The 22705-nt window shown below is 42.9% G+C and overlaps 1 protein-coding gene across 2 annotated transcripts in view; it reads left to right on the top strand.

Moving 5' to 3' along the window:
- Positions 1–22705, top strand: part of LOC149306263 (serine/threonine-protein phosphatase CPPED1-like) — a 41327-nt gene that overhangs the window by 12957 nt on the left and 5665 nt on the right. For both annotated transcript variants that reach the window (XM_089540479.1, XM_089540480.1), the window contains exon 3: positions 9727–10149. In XM_089540479.1, the coding sequence (XP_089396605.1) occupies positions 9727–10149 (423 nt within the window). The remainder of the gene's footprint in view (positions 1–9726; positions 10150–22705) is intronic.

Raw genomic sequence — 22705 nt, forward strand, 5'->3', positions numbered from 1 at the left:
GGGATTTCACAAAATTTTATTTTGACTCTTAGGGGTTTAGGATGGCACAACTATGGAAAGGCCCTCTTTTCTCCTATAGATCGTTTTGGGGCATTTTGGAAATTTGGAGGTGGGTGGGAAATCTCTTGGGGCCATACTTTACCCACCTTTGCTTTAGAACAACAAACACATGTGCATTCATATGTTGCCACATTTTTGGTCTGCCATTGATAAGATACAGCAAGAACAGCTTTGAAGAAAACTTGAAGAGCTGCAAATAGACGAAGTTCTGTTTCATTACACACAAGTTCAGAGTATGGCAACATTCATTTAAAGTTAGGATATGAGGCCTTGGGGAAATTTCTGATTGTTAACCAGACTACAGATAGTAGCCACAGATGACTACAGAGTACAGATGGCTGCCAAGGTCTTCTGACTGTGTGCAGTCCAAAGATCCAACAGTACAAACAACAAGATTGCAGTATTGAATACAGGAAAAAAGGATAACTAAAAATAAACCAACATAGAATGTAGGTGAAAAAATACAAAGGTAAATATACATCAAATAATGTTAGGAGAAATATAATTACACATTTGTTAGACTCTCCCCATATTGACACAGTATAATTGAATTGCTCTTATAATATGTTACCGTAGCCTGGGCAGTGTTTGATACTTCACTCTCTCTGGACTTAAGGACCATTGACAGGAACTTAGCGACTGATAAAGATACGTTTGGACATATATCCTCTAACAAATGTTTTACACAAAACTCTTTCAAGCAGCCCTGCATGCAGCTCAGTAGGGGATCAATCAGTCGTTTACGGCTCTGACTGTAAAAGTACAAGATAAGAAAATATGTGACATTGCTTTGGCCGCAGGAGACCCACAAGACCAGAGTTTTGCCAGAGAGTAGTTCTGAGTTCTGGCTTTAGTAACAGTTATCAGTCTTGGCTGAAAGTTCTTTAGACATCCATTCTAGATTCTTTGGACACCACCTATTTTTCTGTAATTGGAACTTTTTGAAATTGTTCCTTCGAAATCTCACTTTTAAGAAACTCACATCCAAACATGAAATATCTTCTCTTTTAATGTTCCTGACATGGGATCACACCTAGTATTTCCCTCCATTTACTGAAATCAGCTGTCTTAAAGTCTAGAATACCTGTCTGACTACACTTGGATTCCTCTTTCTTCTCCAGGAGAACATGGCCATTCCCACCTCAAGATTCTGATTTAAAATAGCTGATCTCCTTGTTGCCTCTCCTACCTTCTGAACAATGAAATTGTCTGCAAGGCAAGTGAGGAATTAGTAGGACTTTATATTCTTTGCAGAGTTTGACTTCCAACAGATATCAGGATAGTCAAAATCTCCCATTACTACTACCTCTCCCCTTTTTGAACGCTTCGTTATCTGTTCCAGGAAGGCATCATCCAGATCCTCAGTTCTGGCTTAAGGATCTGTAGATTCCCACAGTGGCATCCCTGTTGTTTCTATTCCTCTTAATTTTTACTCAGATGCTCTCAAACTGGCTCCCAGGATTTATGTCATAGACCTCTCCACAGAGGTCTGTTTGATCTCTTTCTCTGAAATAGGTTATACCCCTCTATTACTGTTAGGGAAACATTCCCAACATGTTCATTTGAAAGGAGTGTCCTTAAGTGACGACACGAGAACCCGAAATGTCCATAGGCAATACGCACTTTATTTTGGCCAAGACGACAGCACACCAGCAGATGGTGATAAAATTGCTGCCGCCCCAATAGCCATTTCCAAAAGTTTTTATAGTAAAACACAGTTCATTGTTTACATAGCATTAGCTTAATAGGTTATTTAGTACACACATGATTATACAACAGGCAGTTAATTGGCTATTGTCTAAACATCAAGTGATTGGTTGCGTTCATTGTCCATGCAGTGTTCACACACTTTCTTATTGGCATTACATTTGCTTGGAGTCTGGAATGCAAAGAGATACTTGCTAGGATGATCCTGTTCCCTTCAAGGCCACAGCAGAGCCAGAGCATTGTATTCAGAGCTCTCTAAAGAAAGGAGGGGTGAGGGGGTGAGTGTGTACTATGGTCACAAACAGTAAAAAAGGTAGGGAGCATCATAGCCCATGCACTTTTACTCTGTAGCTCATTCTATGAGTCTACTGTATTTATTTATTTATTTATTTATTTATTTATTTATTTATATCCCGCCCTTCAGCCCTAATGGCTCTCAGGGCGGCTTACAATATTATTTTTAATCAGACAGTTCCCTGCCCTCAGGCTTACAATCTAAAAGACGTGAAACAAAAGGAGAAGGGAATGATGGAGGGAAGGGGGATGAGGTCCAGTGGTTCTTCTCTCCCTCTAAGGCCTGGACCAAGGCAGATGGATTGGAGGGAGGGCTCTTCCTTCTTCCAGGCTGGCCCTGATGGAGCTGGACCTGCCTGGTGAACTCCCTCTCAGGCCGGCAGATGGCAGTTGTAACTACTGATTCTTTTGCAAAGCCATGTACAGAAGCAAAAAGCAAGAAAGCTTAAGTTCAGCCATATTATTGTCCCTCTCATTACTACGTTCCAATCATGCGGCTCATCCCACCAGATTTCAGTGATGGTTATTACACTGTGTTTGCTTTGATGTGTGAATAGTTTGTGTTCATCTTGTTTATTTCCTATGTTGTGTGCATTAGTGTAGAGCAGGGGTAGGCAACCTGCGGCCCACGGGCCGGATGCGGCCCGGCAAGGCCTTGGGACTGGCCCCAGCCCGGTCCTGGCGCCAATTGCCACCAGAGCCTTTGGCCCCTTGCGTGAGGGCGTGGGGCCTTTGGCCTATCAGGAGGAGGTGGGCAATGAGGGGCAAGCGGCGGGCAAGGGGGGCAAGTGTCTATAGAAGCCTCCGAAACATGCATTTATATTAACATTTTTTTTAAAAACCAGCAAATTTGTTAGCGTGTCCTCCATTTTTTAAAAAAATTGTCCTCCATTTGAAATGTTTGTCCTACATTTGTCCCGGTTTATTTATTTAATTAATTTTTTTTAAAAAAAATTTATTTATTTATTTATTTATTTATTTATTGGCTTCGGCTCCCCAGTTGTCTGAGGGACAGCAACCCAGCCCCCGGCTCAAAAAGGTTGCCTACCCTTGGTGTAGAGATATATGTATGCTATGAAAGACGCCGTGTACTAGAAAACCTACAGAGCCAGTTCCAGTCAGAGTAGATGAAGTCAGGAAAACACGCAAACCATGAACCTCATGTTTCTTTCCACATTTCCTAGGCTACTTCCACGATCCAGAAGAACTCTATATTGATGTACAAATTAGCAAGGAACAATCTCATTAATAACCTTTCTGAATCACTTTGCAAGTGTTTTATGGCTTAAGAGAAGGGTAAAAATCCTTTGAATCACAGCAAACAATCGCAACCATCACCTAATTATGGAATGGAGAGAACATCACTTAAGTTCATTTTTGACCAGACTTTGTTTGAATGTTGAATGTGGGAGGAGGAGGCACATTACTGCTATGTGACTGCTGTGGTTTGTGTTAGGCACTGCCAGAATTCTTGGATTATAGCGGCTCCCCAAAGATGCTGGATAATGAAGAACCTGCTTACTGAGCTGATTGATATTTTCTGTCTGAAGCAGTCTTTTGCTAAGATTTTTTGAAACAAAATCTAGCAAATTTTACCACTCATAAGGCAAACAAAGGTAGAATCATAGTGTTAGAAGAGACCTCAAGGGCTATCAGGTCCAACTCCCTACCATGCAGAAACACACAATCAAAGCACCTCCAACGGATGGCCATCCAGCCTCTGTTTAAAAACCTCCATAATGTTATATTACCATTCTTCAGCTTTTTTATTTCCATCTTCATAGTGAAGAAAATAGGATTTTATTAATGATTGCCACATTCTGTTAACAAGGCCGACCATAGAAAATACACATTCGCTGCCTTTGGTTGCCACTGAGCCTTTCATTTGTCGGCATCTTCCACACACAGACCTGCCAAGAGACGTTAAAGTCCTTAATTTCCTGTCTGTAATGAGTATGATATGGCTGAGTGGACATGACACAAATTGATATTTTTAAGACATAAAACTAGTTATCTACTTAAAGTAACAGAAGGCAGATAAGAAGAATTATGCCAAACCTGTCAAATTTAAACAAAGCTGCCCAGCCCTACAAGTCCTCACAATGGAGAACATGAATGATTGTTATCAAACATGGCATCTTATTATTTCATTCCCAGGTGTAATGTTGCACTCTTAATCAGAAGCTGCACTGAAAGGAGGAAAGTGACAGGCATTTCTCAGCTAACCAGAAGGACTTAATTTCCCCCTTTCATTATAAATGCCCAGCTGGACTGCAAACTTTCTTTTACTTTATCACATCACAGAGCTGATTCACATGTTGTTGGTTCTAATTTCATATTATCACAATATGTTCCGGACCCACCCCGCCACATAAGGGAAATTCCACGGATGCTCAAGCCCCATTTAAAACACTGGGCTCGTACACATGGGGCATGCGCCATTGCCTTTTATGACGAGAAGCCTTCAGCGTAAGCTGAAAGCTGCGTAAAGTGTGCACGCGTATGACGTGGGCTCACGGTACTAGCAATTGTGCCTGATCTCTTTCAAATATATAGTGCGTATTATATTGTAATTTGGATTATATTTTGACTTTGCTGGTTGATATTCCCTACCCATTGGATAGTCTTGGTTTTACAGCCCTTGGGAACTATAGCACTAAAAGCCATTCTGAAAAAAGCACATTCTTCTTCTTAAAAAAAAAAAATCCAGTGGTGGTTTGGGCAAAACTATTTCGTAAAATGGAAAATGAAATGAAAGCTGCACTCGGAGCACTTAGGAAAAATAAATTAGCAGGAATGAATGACACACCAAAAGTGCTGCTTCAAGCTACAGAGATAGAATTTGCTCTAGTTCTAACTAAAATTTGTCAACACATATGGGAAATAAAACAATGGCACACAGATTGAAAATGTTCAATATATATTCTAACCCCCAAGAAAGGGGACAATAGGAATTGTAGTAGCCATATCAACATTGCATTAATCTCCCATGCAAGCAAAGTGCTGCTCCAAATTCTACAACAAAGGCTTTTTGCCATGTATGGAGTGAAAAATGTCCTGGGTTCAGGAAAGGAAGAGTAACTAGGGACCATATTGCAAACATACGTGCATCGAATGGAGTGCACCAAAGAATTTCAGAAGAAAATCAGCCTGTGCTTTATAGATTATAGCAAAGCCTTTGATTGTATAGATCATAAAAAACTATGGATTGCTCTAATTAAATGGGTTTGCCACAACATTTGATTGTCTTGATGTACCTGTTTTTCTTCTGAGAAGGCAGGGCAGGAAAGGAGGGAAGAGGGCCAAACACTTGTTCCTCAAGGCTCCTCCGTCTCTTGGCTTTCTCCTGAGAGAAGTCCAGGCAGAGGAGAATAAGGACAGACAAGGCTCTTCTGCCACTCAGCTTTCTCCTCAGGAGAGGGCTGAGCAGAGGAGGAGGAGGAGGATTGAATTAATGTTAATTAATTGTTATTAATATTAATTACTATTATTAATTAATTAATTTTAAATTTAAACCTATCTGTGGCCCGAAGAGATTTATCTATTTTAATTTCGGCCCCTACCTACTGCCAAGTTGTGCAGGTCTGCCTTAAGGGCACCATAAGTTGGAAATGACTTGAAGGCAAACAACAGCAACAACAATAGTTGTATTTCAGTGGTGTTTACTTCCCTGGAAAATCCTTGAGGGAGAAATATTCAACAACCTTGCCGTAACTTATTTTTCTTTGCTTTTTAAGAGTAGCCATTGAAGTAGGCCAAAGTCAACACAAAGACAAAACAGCATGGCTAGCAACATCTGGTCTCTACACAACAACAACTTCAAGGAGAGAAAGGACACTGCAGATTTCTATGTTTATGATAAAAGAATGGCATGGTGGTACAGTTTTAACATAAAATCTAGCACCACATCTGTGTTATATAGTAGTAGAAGCAGGGATTGGCTACCTACTGTCCCTGATACAATTTAGACTGCGCCTCCCATCAGAGCTAACCTGTATGGTGTGTATCATGGATGTGGGAGTTGTAGTCCAAACCATATAGAGGGCACCAGTATGGCAACCACTGGGTTAGCGTGTTCTGCAACTCCTCATTCAGATCCATCGTAGAAGAAACGTGGACCTCTTACTAACCGATATCATCACTGACCTTACAAAAACAGTGGGGGGAACAGAATCTGCGCTGTCACTCTCAACCAACTGACAGGCATTTTGTGACTGTTAAATGAGTAGAAAAAGGGAATCTTGAGCTCCATGGCTTAAAGGTGGGAAATAGGGAAAAGGTAGGAAAATATATCATGCTATTTCATAGCTCTGAGAAACACATTTACCGTAGTTCTTTATGTGATCAACTCTTATTTTACCCTCATAGCTACCCTAAGAGGTAGATCAGACCAAAAACTGTGATTGATCCAAGCTTACATGGCCAGCAGCCATAGTTTTTGCTGGCGAAACGTCAGGAAGAAACTCTTCTAGAACATGGCCATATAGCCCAAAAAAACCACAAAAACGTACCTGGCGAGTTTGTGGATGATGGGTAATTCCCAGCACAGGTGCATAGTCCTACTTCTTTACTCTTTTGTACTCTACCTTGGTTATTGGTTTGATTCTTTGATTTATGAGCTGCCTTTCTCCCAAAAATGAGAGTCGGAATAGCCAAACCAATATGTATCTTTAGTGCTTCTTTATCTGGAAATTAACCTGCTTGGTTGGAACATCTGGAAAGGATCATATGACCCAACCCAGCACCAACCCCATCACCTTCAATAAATAGGAACTGGTTTCTTAGATCTACATGGTGTCCAAAGGAGGGCAACTAAAATGGTGAAGGGTCTGGAAACCATGCCCTATGAGGAATGATTTAGGGAGCTGGGGATGTTTAGCCTGGAGAAGAGAAGGTTAAGAGGTGATATAACAGCCCTGTTTAAATACTTGAAGGGATGTCATATTGAGGAGGGAACACACTTGTTTTTGCTGCTCCAGAGAACAGGACTTGGAACAGTGGATGCAAACTCCAGGAATAGAGATTCCAGCTCAACATAGGGAGGAACTTCCTGACAATAAGGCTGTTTGACAATTGAACACACTCCTTCCTCAGAGTATAGTGGAGTCTCCTTCCTTGGAGGTCTTTAAACAGAGGCTGGATGGCCATCTGTCGGGGATGCTTTAATTGAGAGTTCCTGCATGGCAGAATGGGGTTGGACTGGATGGCCCTTGAGGTCTCTTCCAACTATGATTCTATGGTCCAAATCAGAGATGATTTCAACTCACCCCCACCCAGTTGGAACTCACACCATTGCTCCTAACCAGAGTTTCAGACATCTTCAGGCTAATGTGTGCCAAACTGGCTAATTGGGTTCAATTTCCAATTCATCCTTGTGGGGCCATATGACATCTCTAGGAACTAATCCACCATCCCTGACCAATAGGTCTGGTTTTGGACTACCTGGACCCACATGGGCCAATCCGAAGAGAGCCTGCAGAGATATATATTCCAGAGAAAGAAGCAGCCATTTTTGCGCGCCCAGACATGTTCTGCGAAGAAAACATGAAGACGGCAAGCATTCCTGAGAAACTTGCAAGTTTTTCCATTGCCAGGGAAACAAAACCCAAAAGCTGGCCAAATCATAATGGTCCTGTGGACATAGGGTTGCCATAAGTCAGGACCTCCAAACCGGGACAAACGTAGGACAAATTTTTCAAATGTAGGACAAATTTTTTTAAAAATGAAGGACGCCCAAAAAAATTGATGATTTTTTTTAAAAATGTTAATATAAATGCTTGTTTCTTAGGCATGATCAAAATGGAGGACATTTGAGCATTATTTCTAGACAGATGGCAGAAATGTACTTCCCTTTCTGGCAAAACACCCCGACCTCCATTCCAAAACACACACAACAGCACATTTGGGCATTTCACATGGCTTTACTGAACATGGCCTCTTGCATCAGAGGCTTATTCCATAACCAAACCCCCTGGGTTTAACACTTAGCATGGTTTAACATGGCTATGCATATTGAACATGTCAAGGTGGTTTCACCGTTCTTGCACCAAGTGTACTTCTCAGAAGTGTGTGTCAAGGGACTTTGGTTTTTCTTCACTGCGCATGAGTTTGTAAAAATCACAGCAATTTACATTGGCCTTGCCTCAGAAGCAAAAACACATGGAAAAGGCACTTTGGAAAGTCATACTCTCTCGGCTTCTGGAACAATGTGTGCATGCCTCTCAAGCTGACTCATATCATCATCATCACCACACTATTACTGTCAAAACAAGGGAGACTTGTTAGCATTAAAAGCACCCCCCCCAAAAAAAACCCACCTTGAGGCCTCTGGCCACTCACTCACCACCTCCTTCCCCTCCTCCTTTTCCTCCCCTCCACCTCCTCCTTCTCCCCCTCCTCCATTCGCCTGGGGCGGACGGGGCGGAGGAGGAGGGTGGTGTGGTCGTGTGCAAGGCGGGGAGGGTGGTGCGCGGTTGCGCGCAGGAAGCAAACCGCCTCCACCTTCGCCTGCTTCACGTGGCCTGGGGAAGAGGGGGTGGAGGAGGTGAGTGGCGCGGCCGTGCAGGGAGGCGAAGGCAGATGGAGCCAGCACCTCCTGCGTGCAGGCGCACGGGAGGAGGAGGCGGGGGAAGGTGGCGCGGCCGCGCGGGGTGGCAAAGCCAGATAGAGGCAGCGCCTCTTGCACGCGGGTGCACCACTCTCCCCACGCGCCCACGCCACCTTCCCCCGCCACCGCCGCCCCCTCTCCTCCTCCCCGCGTGCCTTTGCCTCCTCCACGCGGGCGGGCGCGCGGCCTGGGGGCGAGGGGGTGGAGGAGGAGGGTGGCACGGGCGCGCGAGGAGGCGCCGCCTCCAGCTTCACCTCCTCCGCCCCAGGCAGGCTTCGCTGCCCTCCTCTTCATCCCCGCCTCCCTGAGGAGGAGGAGGGCAGCGAGGCCCTGCAGGCCGCAGCAACCCAGCTGCAACCGGGGGGGGGGGGTCCCGGTTTTTGGCGGCACCTGTGACGGGAGGGGCCCGGGCCCCCCAAAATCAGGAAATTCCTGGTTGCAACCGGGTTATGGCAACCCTATGTGGACATTTATTTCTATTCCTGTTGCTACATTTCAGTGTTCAACCTAAAATTGCTGTATAAAGACTCTGAAAATGCCCATCCAGCAGCCTGGAATGTGGATTCCATTGGCCAATACTCATATATCAGGTGTGACTGCAGTTGTAATTTAAAATATGTTTTCTAGAAGGAAGAGAAGATGAAAGTTTCCAACCCTGTACAAAGCACAGAGGCACTCCTTTTTAAAAAGTCATAGAGTTGGAAGAGCTTTGAGAAGCTGATGCTTTTGCACATTTGCCGAGTGTTCTTTACCAGGTTCTGTAAAGTCAGGCAAATCAAGTGAAAGTAATGTTTTAAAATGACAGATTAACTACATTTACAGCCCTCATTGCAGGAAGCAATAGGCCACCAACTTAAAATCATTGAGGAATAAAATACACATAATGTTTCCTTAGCTTTTTACATTTGTTGTATTGAAGCATTCATGATCATTGTGTTTTTGTTCCAGTTTTATAATCCAGAGTTCTTTGTGTAATGAGAATGACGGGTCTTAAAAGGGAATCGGAGCCAGTGAAGCTCCTAAAAAATAATAGTATCTGGTGTTTCTGATTTTTCTAGGGACACCATGGCGGGAGGCACAGATACATGACCTGAAAAATGTTCTGAAAGATGTCAACCCTGAAATCCCTCTGGTTTTTGTCAGTGGCAATCATGACCTGGGTAATACACCAACCCCAGAAACTATTCAGAGTTATTGCAAGCAGTGGGGTGATGATTACTTCAGCTTTTGGATTGGAGGCGTCTTCTTCCTGGTGCTGAATTCTCAGCTTTACTTTGATGGTTCAAAATGCCCAGAACTGAAGCATGCTCAAGATGTGTGGCTTAGCCAGCAACTCGCCATTGCTGAAGAAAGAAAGTGCAAGCATGCCATTGTGTTTCAGCACATCCCCCTGTTTCTAAGAGAACCATCAGAAGATCACAACTACTTCAACCTGGAGTTGTCCATTCGGCATGAGCTCTTGGAAAAATTCCACAAAGCAGGTACTGTGTTTTCCAGATCTTGGATGTAATGAGTTACAAATTGCTTTATAATCTGTTAACACACACACACACACACACACAGAGAGAGACAGAGAGAGAGAGAGTGCTGTGTAAATTAATAATAATAATAATAATAATAATAATAAAGAATAAGGATCACAAGAAATGCAATGTACTTCTCCACAAAATGGCAGTGAGGGACGTCTCAACTCCCACAAACCCCAGCCTTCATGACCACTGCTGAAGGGTTGTGGGAGCTGCAGTGCAACTAAGGCCTTCCCATGTGAAGTCGAAGGCTTTCATGGCCGGCATCCATAGTTTTTTGTGGGTTTTTCAGGCTATGTGGCCATGTTCGAGAAGAGTCTAAGGCCTTCCTGTTCGGACAGGCATTTGAAAACAGAAGGTTTTTAGAGAACAACCTAAAAAGGAGGGCGGGGGGTTAAGGGCTGTTACACTGTTTTAAAGTGTATGGTTTATAAGTGTTTATATATATATGTATGTATGTGTGTATATGTGTATTGTATTTCTAATTTTTTTAACATAGTGTCTTTCTTTTAAAAAATGGATCTGTTTTAATATCATAGTGGTTTAATTAATTCCTTCTTGACTGTCAGTATTGTCACATTTTAATTGCAACGTGCTTTTAGACCTTGGAGGTCTTTAAGCAGAGGCTGGATGGCTATATGTTGGGGATGCTTTGACTGAGAGTTCCTGCATGGCAGAAGGGGGTTGGACTGGATGGCCCTTGTGTTCTCTTCTAACTCTATGATTCTACCCAGGACAGAGCGACCATCTCCCATTTCCATGCTTCTCTCTACCCTGCATAATTGTACATACTGAGGTGCGTTTTCTCTCCAAACCTGCTTGAGCACCATGGGTTCCCTTCTGTTATTGGCAACACATCTCCCATCGACACACAAATGCTCAGTTCTTTACCCCAACAGGGCAGTGTTTCATTCCTGCAGCAAGTGTTTCTTTCCTGCAACGTAACAGCCGGACAGGTCCTTATGCCTCCTCTCTGAAGTGGTCCCTGCAAGGCCAATCCCCTTTTGGTGTTGCCCCGTTTGGCTGCAACCTTGGCACCAACAGACCTGTCCCCTCAGGAGTCCCACTTATATTCTCCAGCCAAAGGAGTTAATCCAATCCAACTGGGGCACCTGCTGGAGACTACTGGCCAGGCTTCAGTCCCCAAGAGTCAACTCATTCTGTTTTGAAATAGTCCCAGAGTGAAGAAAGAGGTGGCAGATGGAATATGCAATAGCTGGCAAGCTCCCTCTCTTTCACTCCCAGAGGGCAGAGTGACCAGACATCCTCCTTTTCCAGAACATGTCCTACATTTCAACCTTCTGTCTAGGAAGAATGTCAAAATGTCCTCCATTTTGAGCATGACTAGGAAGTATGAAATTATTTTTATATTAGTGTTTTTAGGTTTTATTTTCTAATGTACTACATTTCCTTGAGTGTCCTACATTTTGTGGTGCCTTGTCCTCCTTTGCCACTGTGACGTCTGGTCACCCTGCCTTTGGGTCCTCTGCAGGGGTGCTGTTTAAAGATACAGTACTACAGTATATATATATGCATGTTAGTTGTTCAGTAAATTAATCTGCCAAAGAGGAGAACACATAAAGGGGGGAAATGTTTTCTTCATTTTAAAATGCTATCCATCATAGAGGAAGGACTCTCTTAAGATGACACTTCCACTCTGCAGCTCTTAATACTTGTGCAAATTTATAGACAATAAAAGGTACAATAATTATTCAGTTAATCAATTTATGAATCAACAAAATGTTCTAGCCCTAAGATATAGCATGCATATATCTGTATCTCATATTTGTGTGAATAAGGTGAATAGATAATTGAAAAACAATGCTCTTTCTCTTCTGTCAGATATTCTGATTAATGAACCCTTCCCTCCCTGCAAAAAGAAGAATAGCAGGACAGCTAGGCAGTTCACTGTACAACAACATAACTCAGGATGCTATGAAATAATTCTAGTTTCAAAAAACGAGAGCTTCCCACAGCTTAGTTTCCTTAGTAACAGAGCTAGTCTGTTTTCTCCCTCCTCCCAGCTGTTTCCATTTCAAAAATTATTTCATTGGCAACTGTTATGTGTCTCTGGGTTGTTTTCAATAGAGTACAAAAGCCATTGTCATGGTAGGACAGTTGCAGGGACAGGTAGCAATGTGGTATTTCTTTTCCTTATACTTGACCACGAATAATCAATTTGAACACATTGTTGGTTATGAAACCGAAGGAATAACCCACAGAGAAAATAGAATCAAATAGCATTTTCCACAGCATGCATGTATGCATGTGCACATGATGTGTATAATTCACTTGCCTTTTTGAAGCTTAAGAAGGTTAACCTTCTATTTTCTGACTCCAAGCTGGAGAAAATTAGACCAGCTTTTTACAAAATGAAGTGGTGTTCTTTTTCCCCGTCTTACAATCTGGTTTCCCCTTCTCCCCTTTTGCATAAAGTAATATATGGAAAGTAAAATGCATGAGAGTTTAGAATTATGGACAGAAAGTGGATCTGATCTGATACAACAATAATTTTTGTATAGCTTGGTAAGATCTTATTGTTTTCCTTCACACACACACACACACACGCATACACACACATACACACACATAATATGAACTATCAGAATATCATATTGCAAGTAGCTGGCGATGATTTCAAAGGAAAGAGTCATGTTGGAGTCATTGGAGAGATTCTAAAATCTTGCTTCTACACATGACTGCTTAATTCCATCTGGAATGCTTTTATGAGGCAAAGTTAATGAAATGTTTCAGAGTCAAAGCAGAGCCACAAGGGTTTGAAGCTAGAATTTGGAAGCTGTCTTATACTATATCAAAGTGTTTCTCTATCAAATCCAGTATTATATATTAAAGGAGTAGGCAAACTCCAAGCGTTTTGTGCTCAGTTGCTTCCTCCCACAACATCATTGGTCTAAACATTCCCAGAAAACTAAACTTAAAATGGCATTTCATAAAATCTCTTTGTGGGTTGTGAAAAAAGTGCCTGTACATCATCCTAAAGGAGCATAGCTGCCCCCCTGATGTGGACATTTTTGCTGTGTGTGTGTGTGTGTGTGTGTGTGTGTTTAGCTTTTATTTGGTAATATCCTACATTTTTTCCTGAATGTCCTACATTTTTTTAAATATTCTTTATTGAGTTTTAATATATAAAAAAAGAGAAAAGAAAAACACATTCCTTATTCAGTATAGTCTTACATTGTTTCCTTTACTCTACCCCCACCCCCTTAAACCCTTTGTGTGGCTGTCCTCTTAGCTATGATTTTTAATTCCTCAAGAAGTAAATTGAATTTTACCTCTTTATCTCTTATTAAACCTTACTCTTAAGCTTGGTTACTAAGACTATATAGATCTTACAACCTCTTCTATCTTACTTTAACAAACTGATTATTATCCCTTCACCTTTAACTTGCTCTATATTCTACTCCTTCATTATATGCTTATCTAGTTTTGCTTAATCATTTTTCTCTCTTATCAGATTGGTATATTTGCAGCAACCTCATCCAGGTAATATTTTCTTCTTCATCATTCTCATTTAATGCCGTTGTTAATTTATCCATTTCCAGTACATCTAAACTTCTTTCTAGCCACGTCTCTATATCCGGTACATCTTTGCTTCTCCATTGCTTTGATAGTACTATCCTTGCCACTGTAATCAAATATAATAGAGGTTTTTTTCTCTTCCTTAATTCTTTATTTTCGATTATATTCAGCAGGCACATTTCCGGAAGTAATGGAAATTCCATTTGAGTTATTTTCATCAACATCTTATGTATTTTAATCCAAAATTTCTTAACTTCGGGGCAAGTCCACCACATATGATAGAAACTACCTATACCTTTTCCACATTTCCAGCACAGCGCTTTGTCTTTTTTATATATTTTTGCTATTCTGCTTGGTGTGAGATACCATCTATGAACCATTTTGTAAAAGTTTTCTTTGATATCCATACAGAGTGTAAATTTAAGATCTTTTCCCCAAGCTTTTTCCCAGCTTTCTAATTGGATATTATGTCCTATATTTTGTGCCCATTTTATCATTCCTTGTTTTATATAATTTTGTTCTAATTCCAGCTTTAAGAATATCTTATATAATTTTGCTATCTTTTTTCCTTTCCTATCCCTTAATATTATATCTAATTCAGTTTATTTATCCGTTATACCATATTGATTCTCATCTATTCGATGTCTTTCCTTTAATTGATAATATAAAAACCAAGATATGTTATACCCCTCCATATTTAGGTTTTCCCTTGTTTTCATAACTAATTTCCCTTCTTCCCTTTTCAGCAAATCCTTATACCTTAACCATGCCTTACCCTCTATTTTACCTCTTTGTAACAGTGCTTCATGTGGAGAAGTGCAATCTGGTAATTGACTATAAATTTTTTCCTTATAAATTCTCCATACTCTCCATAATGTTCTTCTTAAAATATGATCTTTAAATTCTTTATTTAATTCTACCTTGTCTAACCACATATAAGCGTGCCAGCCATATCTTAGATTAAATCCCTGTAGTTTTAGTATTTTTTCATCTTCTAACTCTATCCATGTCCTTATCAAATCCATACAGCATGCATAAAAATACAATTTAAAATCTGGCATTCCTAACCCTCCTCTCTCCTTAGCATCTGTTAACGTTTCCCATTTAATTCTCGCTTTCCTCCCTGCCCAGATGAACTTTCTTAAATCTTTCTCCCATTCACTAAATATTTTATTGTTTGCTATAATTAGTATGTTTTGAAATAAAAATAGGATTTTGGGTAATACACACATTTTCACAATCGCTATACTCCCTAATAAAGATAATTGTAATTTCGACCATTTTTCCAAATTTTTCTTTATTTCTTGCCTATAATTGTTATCAAATAATTCATTATTTTTTTTCGTAATCTGTATTCCTAAATACTTAACCTTTTTCTGTATTTGCATCCCTGATTTTTCCTGTCGTTCTTTTTGTTTACTTGCCTTGATGTTAAATGCAATTATTGCTGATTTTTCCTTATTTATTTTAAGTCCTGCCAAGTTACCAAATTCATTTATTATTTCTAAAATTTTATTAATATTTTCAACTGGATTTTCTACTATCACCATTACATCATCTGCAAACGCTCAAATTCTTATTTCTTCTCCTTTAATCCTGGCACCTTGAATCTTTTCTTCCTGTCTTATTTTATTACACAAGATTTCCAAACACATTACAAATAGAAGAGAGTGGGCATCCTTGTCTTGTACCTTTATTAATTAGAAATTCTTTTGTTTTTACATTATTTATTATAATTTTTGCTTTTTGTTCTTTATATATCTCTTCTATCTATGTCTGTACATTAGTCCCAAAATCTAATTTTTTAAATAATTTTACCAAAAAATTCCAATTCAAATTATCAAAGGCCTTTTCTGCATCTAAAAATATCATAGCTGCTTCCTTGCCTGCTTTTTTTTCATAATATTCCATCAAATTTAATATTATCCTTATATTTTGTTTTGCCTGTCTATTTGGTAAAAATCCACATTGATCCTCTTTTATCCAATCATTCAATACTTTTTTAATTCTTTCTGCCATTATAGTTGTATATATCTTATAATCAACATTGAGAAGCGAAATAGGCCTATAATTTTGGGGATATCTCAGATCTCTTCCTTTAGGAATCAGAGTTATATTTGCCTCTTTCCACGTATTGGGTATTCCTTCTACCAATATTTTATTAAATACTTTTTCCATTGGTTCTAACAGTTCCTCTTCAAATATCTTGTAATATTCTAAAGTATACCTGTCTGGACCAGGTGCTTTACCCTTTTTTCCTTTTCTTATCGCTTCACTAATCTCTTTTTTTTTTGTAATTCCTTGATTTATACTTTTTTTGTTTCTTCATCTATTTCAATTCTCTCTATTTTCTCTATGTAATTTTCTAATTTCCTAAATTTCCCTTGACCATATTTCTTTTCTCCATATAATTCCTTATAATATGTATAAAATATATCCTTTATTTTTTATTGTTCTGTTGTAATTCCTTGATTTCCGAATATTTCAACAATTTGCCTAGCCTCTTTCATTTTTTTAACTTTATAAGCTAAAAATTTTCCTACTTTATTTCCTTGTTCAAATTGCCTTTGTTTTATAAATTACATTTTTTTTGCTTACCTCATCTACCATTCTTACCTCTAATTGTTTTTTAAGAATTTTTAATTCTTTTCTCAGTTTCTCATTTTCTGAATCCTCTATTATCCTTTTTTCTATACCTTGTATCTCCTCTGAGATTTTTTGAGCCTCTTTTTTTATTCCTCTTATCTCTCTCACTTTTTTCTTTATTAAAAATCCTCTGATTACTGCCTTGTATGTATCCCATATAATTTTCATACTAGTGTCTTTTTCAGTGTTTTCTAAAAAGAAATATTTCATTTGTTCTTTTAATTCTTTTATTGTCTCTTTATCTTTTAATAGTGTATTATCCAATCTCCAATTATACTCTTTCTCTCTTTGTTCTAATTCCAGCCAGATTTGGTTATGATCTGAGTTCTTGTTTATCTTTATTTTAACCTCTTTTACTTCTCTCATCAGTTCTGTTGATATAAAAAACATATCTATCCTTGACGCAGAGCTGTGCGGAATTGAGAAAAAGGAATGGTCTCTAAGTTCCTTATTTTTGCTTCTCCATGGATCTGATAAGGATAATATATCTAACATATCAAATAATTTTTCTGGCAATTTCCCTTGATTCTCCGCTATTTTTTTATTTGATATTCTATCTAATTTTGGATTGACTACCCCATTCCAATCTCTATCAAATATATGATATTCATATTTCAAATTAGCTACTTTCCTTAACAAATTTTTATAGAATTTTGTCCCCCCCCCCCCCCCCGTTGGACCATATATTCCTACTATCAATGTCTGATTTCCATTAACCATCACTTCTACTCCTACATATCTACCCTCCTCATCATTTAACACTTCTTTCACTGGGATCTTATTTTTTATATATATTGCTACCCCATTTCTTTTCTTTGTGCCTGCTGAAATAATCGCCTCCCCCAGTTTTGGATTTCTTAAATATTTGTCATCTTTTTTCTTTATTCTCGTCTCTTGGATGCTGCAAATATCCCATCTCTGTTTTTCCAATTCATGAAATATTTTTTTCCTTTTATAGCTTGAGTTCATTCCTTTAATGTTCTATGAAAGGAACTTCATCTTTGTTACTGTTTAGATTTCTTCTTCTTCTTCTTTTCTTCTTTCTCCTTCTTTCGTTCTTCTTACTCCTTCTTACTCCTTTACTTCTTCCCACTCCTTCCTTCAATTATAATTTCTGTGTTTTCTCCTAAAATCCTCAGTTCTTCTTCCCATTCCAAATCAGCTCCCCCCGTTGCTCCTACAGGGGGGTCCTCTTCATCCATTACATCTTTCTCACCGTCCTTCTTCTCTTCCTTCTTTCTCCTTTCTTCTTCTTCTTGTTCCTTACACATTTGAGTTTGCTCCTGTTCTTCTCTTCTTCTTTCAGCCTCTAAGTCCTTGTCCAGTTTTTCATTTTCTTTAAACCATTTGTTATAAAATATTTTCGCCTTTTCCACTGTGTCTATTTTGTAGTGTCTCTGCCTCCACATAAAGGACACTCCCTCCAGAGGTTCCCACTTATATCTTATGTTTTTTATTTACAGCATTCTTGTTAGAGTTGAGTAATCTCTTCTCCTCCTCAAAATGTCTCCTGGAATATCCTAGAAGATTTGAATTTCATTTACGTCTATAGTAATTTTCTTTTTGTAACTTTCCTGGATTATTCTATCTTTTACTCTCTCTCTTGTAAGATAAACCACAATATCCCGTGGCAAATTTCTGTTTTTGGCTGCGACTGAATTTATCCTAAAATTTTTATCCACATCCAAATCTAAAAGATTTGGTTGACATTCTATCAAATTTGCCGGCACTGGGACTACTTTATCATACAGTTGAACCTCCCCATACGCTGATTTGCCATCCGCGGATTTGAGCATCCGCGGATGGCAAATGGGGAAATTGTCCCCAATGGCAGCGCGCGTGCATGCGCGCTGCCATTGGGGACAATTTCCTTCTCCTCCCTCCCCTCCTCCCTTCCCTCCCTGCCACCCTCCCTTCCCTTCCCTTACTTACCTTTAAGTCGCTCGGCGGAGCGGCTTGGCCGCCGCCGCCGCTGCCGCTGCAGGGAAGCCGGGTGGCGGCGGCGGTGGAGGCCAAGCCTCGGCTTCCTCGCCACCGCCGTGCAAGGGCGCGATGGCGGTGCTGGAGGCCTCTTGGCCCCCAACAGCATCGCCACCGGGCCTTTGCCACAGCGGTGGCGAGGGAGGAGGGCTGCCGCGCCGGAGGCCTTTAAGGCCTCCCGCGCCGGCATCTGGCCTCCTCCAGGCCGCCGCCGCTGCGGAAGGGGCGGGTGTCGGTGCTGGAGGCCAAGAGGCCCCAGCACCGATACCTGGCCCTTCCGTGGCCGCAGAGGCCTGGAGGAAGCCGGGTGTCAGTGCTGGAGGCCTCGCAGGCTTCTGCTGCTGCTGCTGCCCTCCGCGCCTCCTCTTCCTCACCTCTGTGCCCAAAAAAAGGCGCGGAGGTGGGGAAAATGAGGCGCGGAGGGCAGCAGCGCCGGAGGCCTGCGAGGCCTCCAGCACTGACACCCGCCCCTTCCGCAGCGCTGAGGAGGCCGGATGCTGGTGCTGGAGGCCTTCAAGGCCTCCGGCGCTGCTGCCCTCCGCACCTCCTCTTCTCCACCTCCGCGCCTTTTTTGGGGAGCGGAGATGGGGAAGAGGAGGCGCGGAGGGCAGCAGCGCCAGAGGCCTTCAAGGCCTCCGGCACCGACACCCGGCCTCCTCAGCGCCACGGAAGGGGCGGGTGTCGGTGCTGCAGGCCAAGAGGCCCCAGCACCGACACCCGCCCCTTCTGCGGAGGCCTGGAGGAGGCCGGGTGTCAGTGCCGGAGGCCTCGAAGGCCTCCGGCGCTGCTGCTCTCCATGCCTCCTTTTCCCCACCTCCGCGCCTTTTTTTGGGTGCGGAGGTGAGGAAGAGGAGGCGCGGAGGGCAGCAGGCCCTTGCACGGCGGCGGCGAGGAAGCCAAGGCTTGGCCTCCGCCGCCACCCGGCTTCCCTGCAGCGGCGGCGGAGGCCAAGCTGCTCCACCGAGCGACTTAAAGGTAAGGAAGGGAAGGGAAGGGAAGGGAGGGTGGCAGGGAGGGAAGGGAGAGGGAAGCGAGGGAGGGGTGGGTGAAGGGACTTTTGTCCCAATGGCGGCGCGCGTGTCGTCTACTTCTCCTTCTGGTCCGTTGACGTCTCCTTCTCCTCCTGGTCCGTTGACGTCTACTTCCCCTCCTGGTCCGTTGACGTCTACTTCCCCTCCTGGTCCGTTGACGTCTACTTCCCCTCCTGGTCCGTTGACGTCTACTTCCCCTCCTGGTCCGTTGTCGTCTACTTCTCCTCCTGGTCCGTTGACGTCTACTTCTCCTTCTGGTCCGTTGTCGTCTACTTCTCCTTCTGGTCCGTTGACGTCTACTTCTCCTCCTGGTCCGTTGTCGTCTACTTCCCCTCCTGGTCCGTTGTCGTCTACTTCCCCTCCTGGTCCGTTGATGTCTACTTCCCCTCCTGGTCCGTTGTCGTCATCTTCTCCTCCTGGTCCGTTGTCGTCATCTTCTCCTCCTGGTCCGTTGACGTCTACTTCCCCTCCTGGTCCGTTGACGTCTACTTCCCCTCCTGGTCCGTTGTCGTCTACTTCCCCTCCTGGTCCGTTGTCGTCATCTTCTCCTCCTGGTCCGTTGTCGTCTACTTCTCCTCCTGGTCCGTTGTCGTCTACTTCTCCTCCTGGTCTGTTGTCGTCTACTTCTCCTGGTTCGTTGTCGTCTACTTCTCCTCCTGGTCCGTTGTCGTCTACTTCTCCTCCTGGTCCGTTGTCGTCTACTTCTCCTCCTGGTCCGTTGATGTCTACTTCTCCTCTTGGTCCGTTGTCGTCGTCTTCTCCTCCTGGTTCGTTGTCGTCTACTTCCCCTCCTGGTCCGTTGACGTCTTCTTCTCCTCCTGGTCCGTTGTCGTCTACTTCTCCTCCTGGTCTGTTGTCGTCTACTTCTCCTGGTCCGTTGTCGTCGTCTTCTCCTCCTGGTTCGTTGTCGTCTACTTCTCCTCCTGGTCCGTTGTCATCTACTTCTCCTCCTGGTCCGTTGTCGTCTACTTCTCCTCCTGGTCCGTTGACGTCTACTTCTCCTCTTGGTCCGTTGTCGTCGTCTTCTCCTCCTGGTTCGTTGTCGTCTACTTCCCCTCCTGGTCTGTTGTCGTCTACTTCTCCTGGTCCGTTGACGTCTTCTTCTCCTCCTGGTCCGTTGTCGTCTACTTCTCCTCCTGGTCTGTTGTCGTCTACTTCTCCTGGTCCGTTGTCGTCGTCTTCTCCTCCTGGTTCGTTGTCGTCTACTTCTCCTCCTGGTCCGTTGTCATCTACTTCTCCTCCTGGTCCGTTGTCGTCTACTTCTCCTCCTGGTCCGTTGACGTCTACTTCTCCTCTTGGTCCGTTGTCGTCGTCTTCTCCTCCTGGTTCGTTGTCATCTACTTCTCCTCCTGGTCTGTTGTCGTCTACTTCTCCTCCTGGTCCGTTGACGTCTACTTCTCCTCTTGGTCCGTTGTCGTCGTCTTCTCCTCCTGGTTCGTTGTCATCTACTTCTCCTCCTGGTCTGTTGTCGTCTACTTCTCCTGGTCCGTTGTCGTCTACTTCTTCTCCTGGTCCGTTGACGTCTACTTCTCCTCTTGGTCCGTTGTTGTCGTCTTCTCCTCCTGGTTCGTTGTCGTCTACTTCTCCTCCTGGTCCGTTGTTGTCTACTTCTCCTCCTGGTCCGTTGTCGTCTTCCTCTCCTCCTGGTCCGTTGACATCTTCTTCTCCTCCTGGTCCGTTGACGTCTTCTTCTCCTCCTGGACCGTCTTCTTCTCCTCCTTTTCTGTTGTCGTCTACTTCTCCTTTATTCTGTCTTCTCTTTTACACCCGCCGTCTTTCCTCCTCTCCCTTCCTACAAGCAGGCGACCGGGTTGCTTCTCCCTCGGTTTGTTGATTTCCCTTCTAATGCAAAATGCTCTCTCGGCCTTATAGTCCTAGATTTAACCTTCTCCAATTCCAACTTTCTTCCTCTCAACCTCCGATAAAGTGTATTTGATGAGGATCCTAATCTACAGCAACAGCTTCTATCTTCTCAGCCTCGTTCTTCTTTTCTTCCCCTAAAATCCGGACCGGTGGGGCTTTGCTTGCGCCCTGCTTATAGACGCAGTTTGCCCTCGTCCTCCTTTTCGCCTCCGATCCTCCACAAAAAGCCCCTTTTGGGACTTTTTGGCAAAATCAGATGGTCTCCAGAGAACCCTGCGGGCCCGCCCGAGTCCCCTTTACCGGGGGGAACGATTTTCCCGCAAATAATTACTATAAGCTGTGCTGCATCATTGCCTACTACTGCGAGTTGCAGCTTTCACTCCGCCATCTTGCCCGGAAGTCTCGTTTTTGCTGTTTTTCACCATCCACAGTTTGGGGGCTGCCTAGAAAGTGTATGGAAGCACATAGAATCATAGACTTGTAGAGCTGGAAGAGACCACAATGGCCATCCAGTGCAACCCCATTCTGCCACGCAGGAACTCTCAATCAAAGCATCCCCAACAGATGGCCATCCAGCCTCTGTTTAAAGACCTCCAAAGAAAGAGACTCCACTGCTATCTCTGAGGAAGGAGTGTGATCCACTGTCGAACAGTCCTTACAGTCAGGAAGTTCTGTACTGTGCCTGCATGCACAGAGGCTGAGGCCCAAAGACTGAGGCAGCAGTTATACAGGGCTAGTGGATGCTAGCTCTGCCCCAAGCAAGCCTCATCAGAAGCCCTGCTTCTTCCTTAGACCATGTACTCAAAGAGAGTTGACAGCCAAAAACAAACAAAAGGCCGTACACAAGCCTTAAAAAAAATCAGAATCAAGGATGCCGGCCCCCCCACCCCAAAATGCAGCTCACCTTCTGTTGTTGCATCAGACACCTTGTTCACTGAGGTATGCCTGTAGTTATATTTGAAATAAGCTGCTGTGGATTGTAGCCAGGACAAAAACTATGGAGTGAGATACTAGATGAAAGCTTATGCTGGAAAATTGATGGTGACATATGAGCATGTAACTGAAAGTTGAATGTGCATTTGTCTTGTTTCAGATTCCTCTCCCACTCAAGCAACTGTCCAAACCTTGTGGGGTATTGCTACAGCCATTAAATGGCCACTGGAGGGAAGCAGTCAAGCAGTGAGGATTGCCTGCCATCCCTACTGCAGTTCTTGAGAGAAAGAGGAGTCGCACGCTTGTTCCTTTGCCTCTCTTTCTCTGGGGAACAGCAGGGATGGGAGACAGTCCTTGCTGCTTGGTCATTTCTTTCCCTTTCCCTTTCTGTCCCCCAGTCATTTAACAGCAGTAGCATTGCCCCATAGTTTGAAAGCTGTTGGAGGAGAACATAGAACTAGATGAGTTAATTCCATATATGCAATTCAGGATCTCAAATTTGTTAGTGTTATGTTAGT

Source organism: Sceloporus occidentalis, unplaced genomic scaffold (genome assembly GCF_023333645.1).
Source record: "Sceloporus occidentalis isolate IW3139 unplaced genomic scaffold, rSceOcc1.0.p SCAF_10, whole genome shotgun sequence".
Lineage (NCBI taxonomy): Eukaryota > Metazoa > Chordata > Lepidosauria > Squamata > Phrynosomatidae > Sceloporus > Sceloporus occidentalis.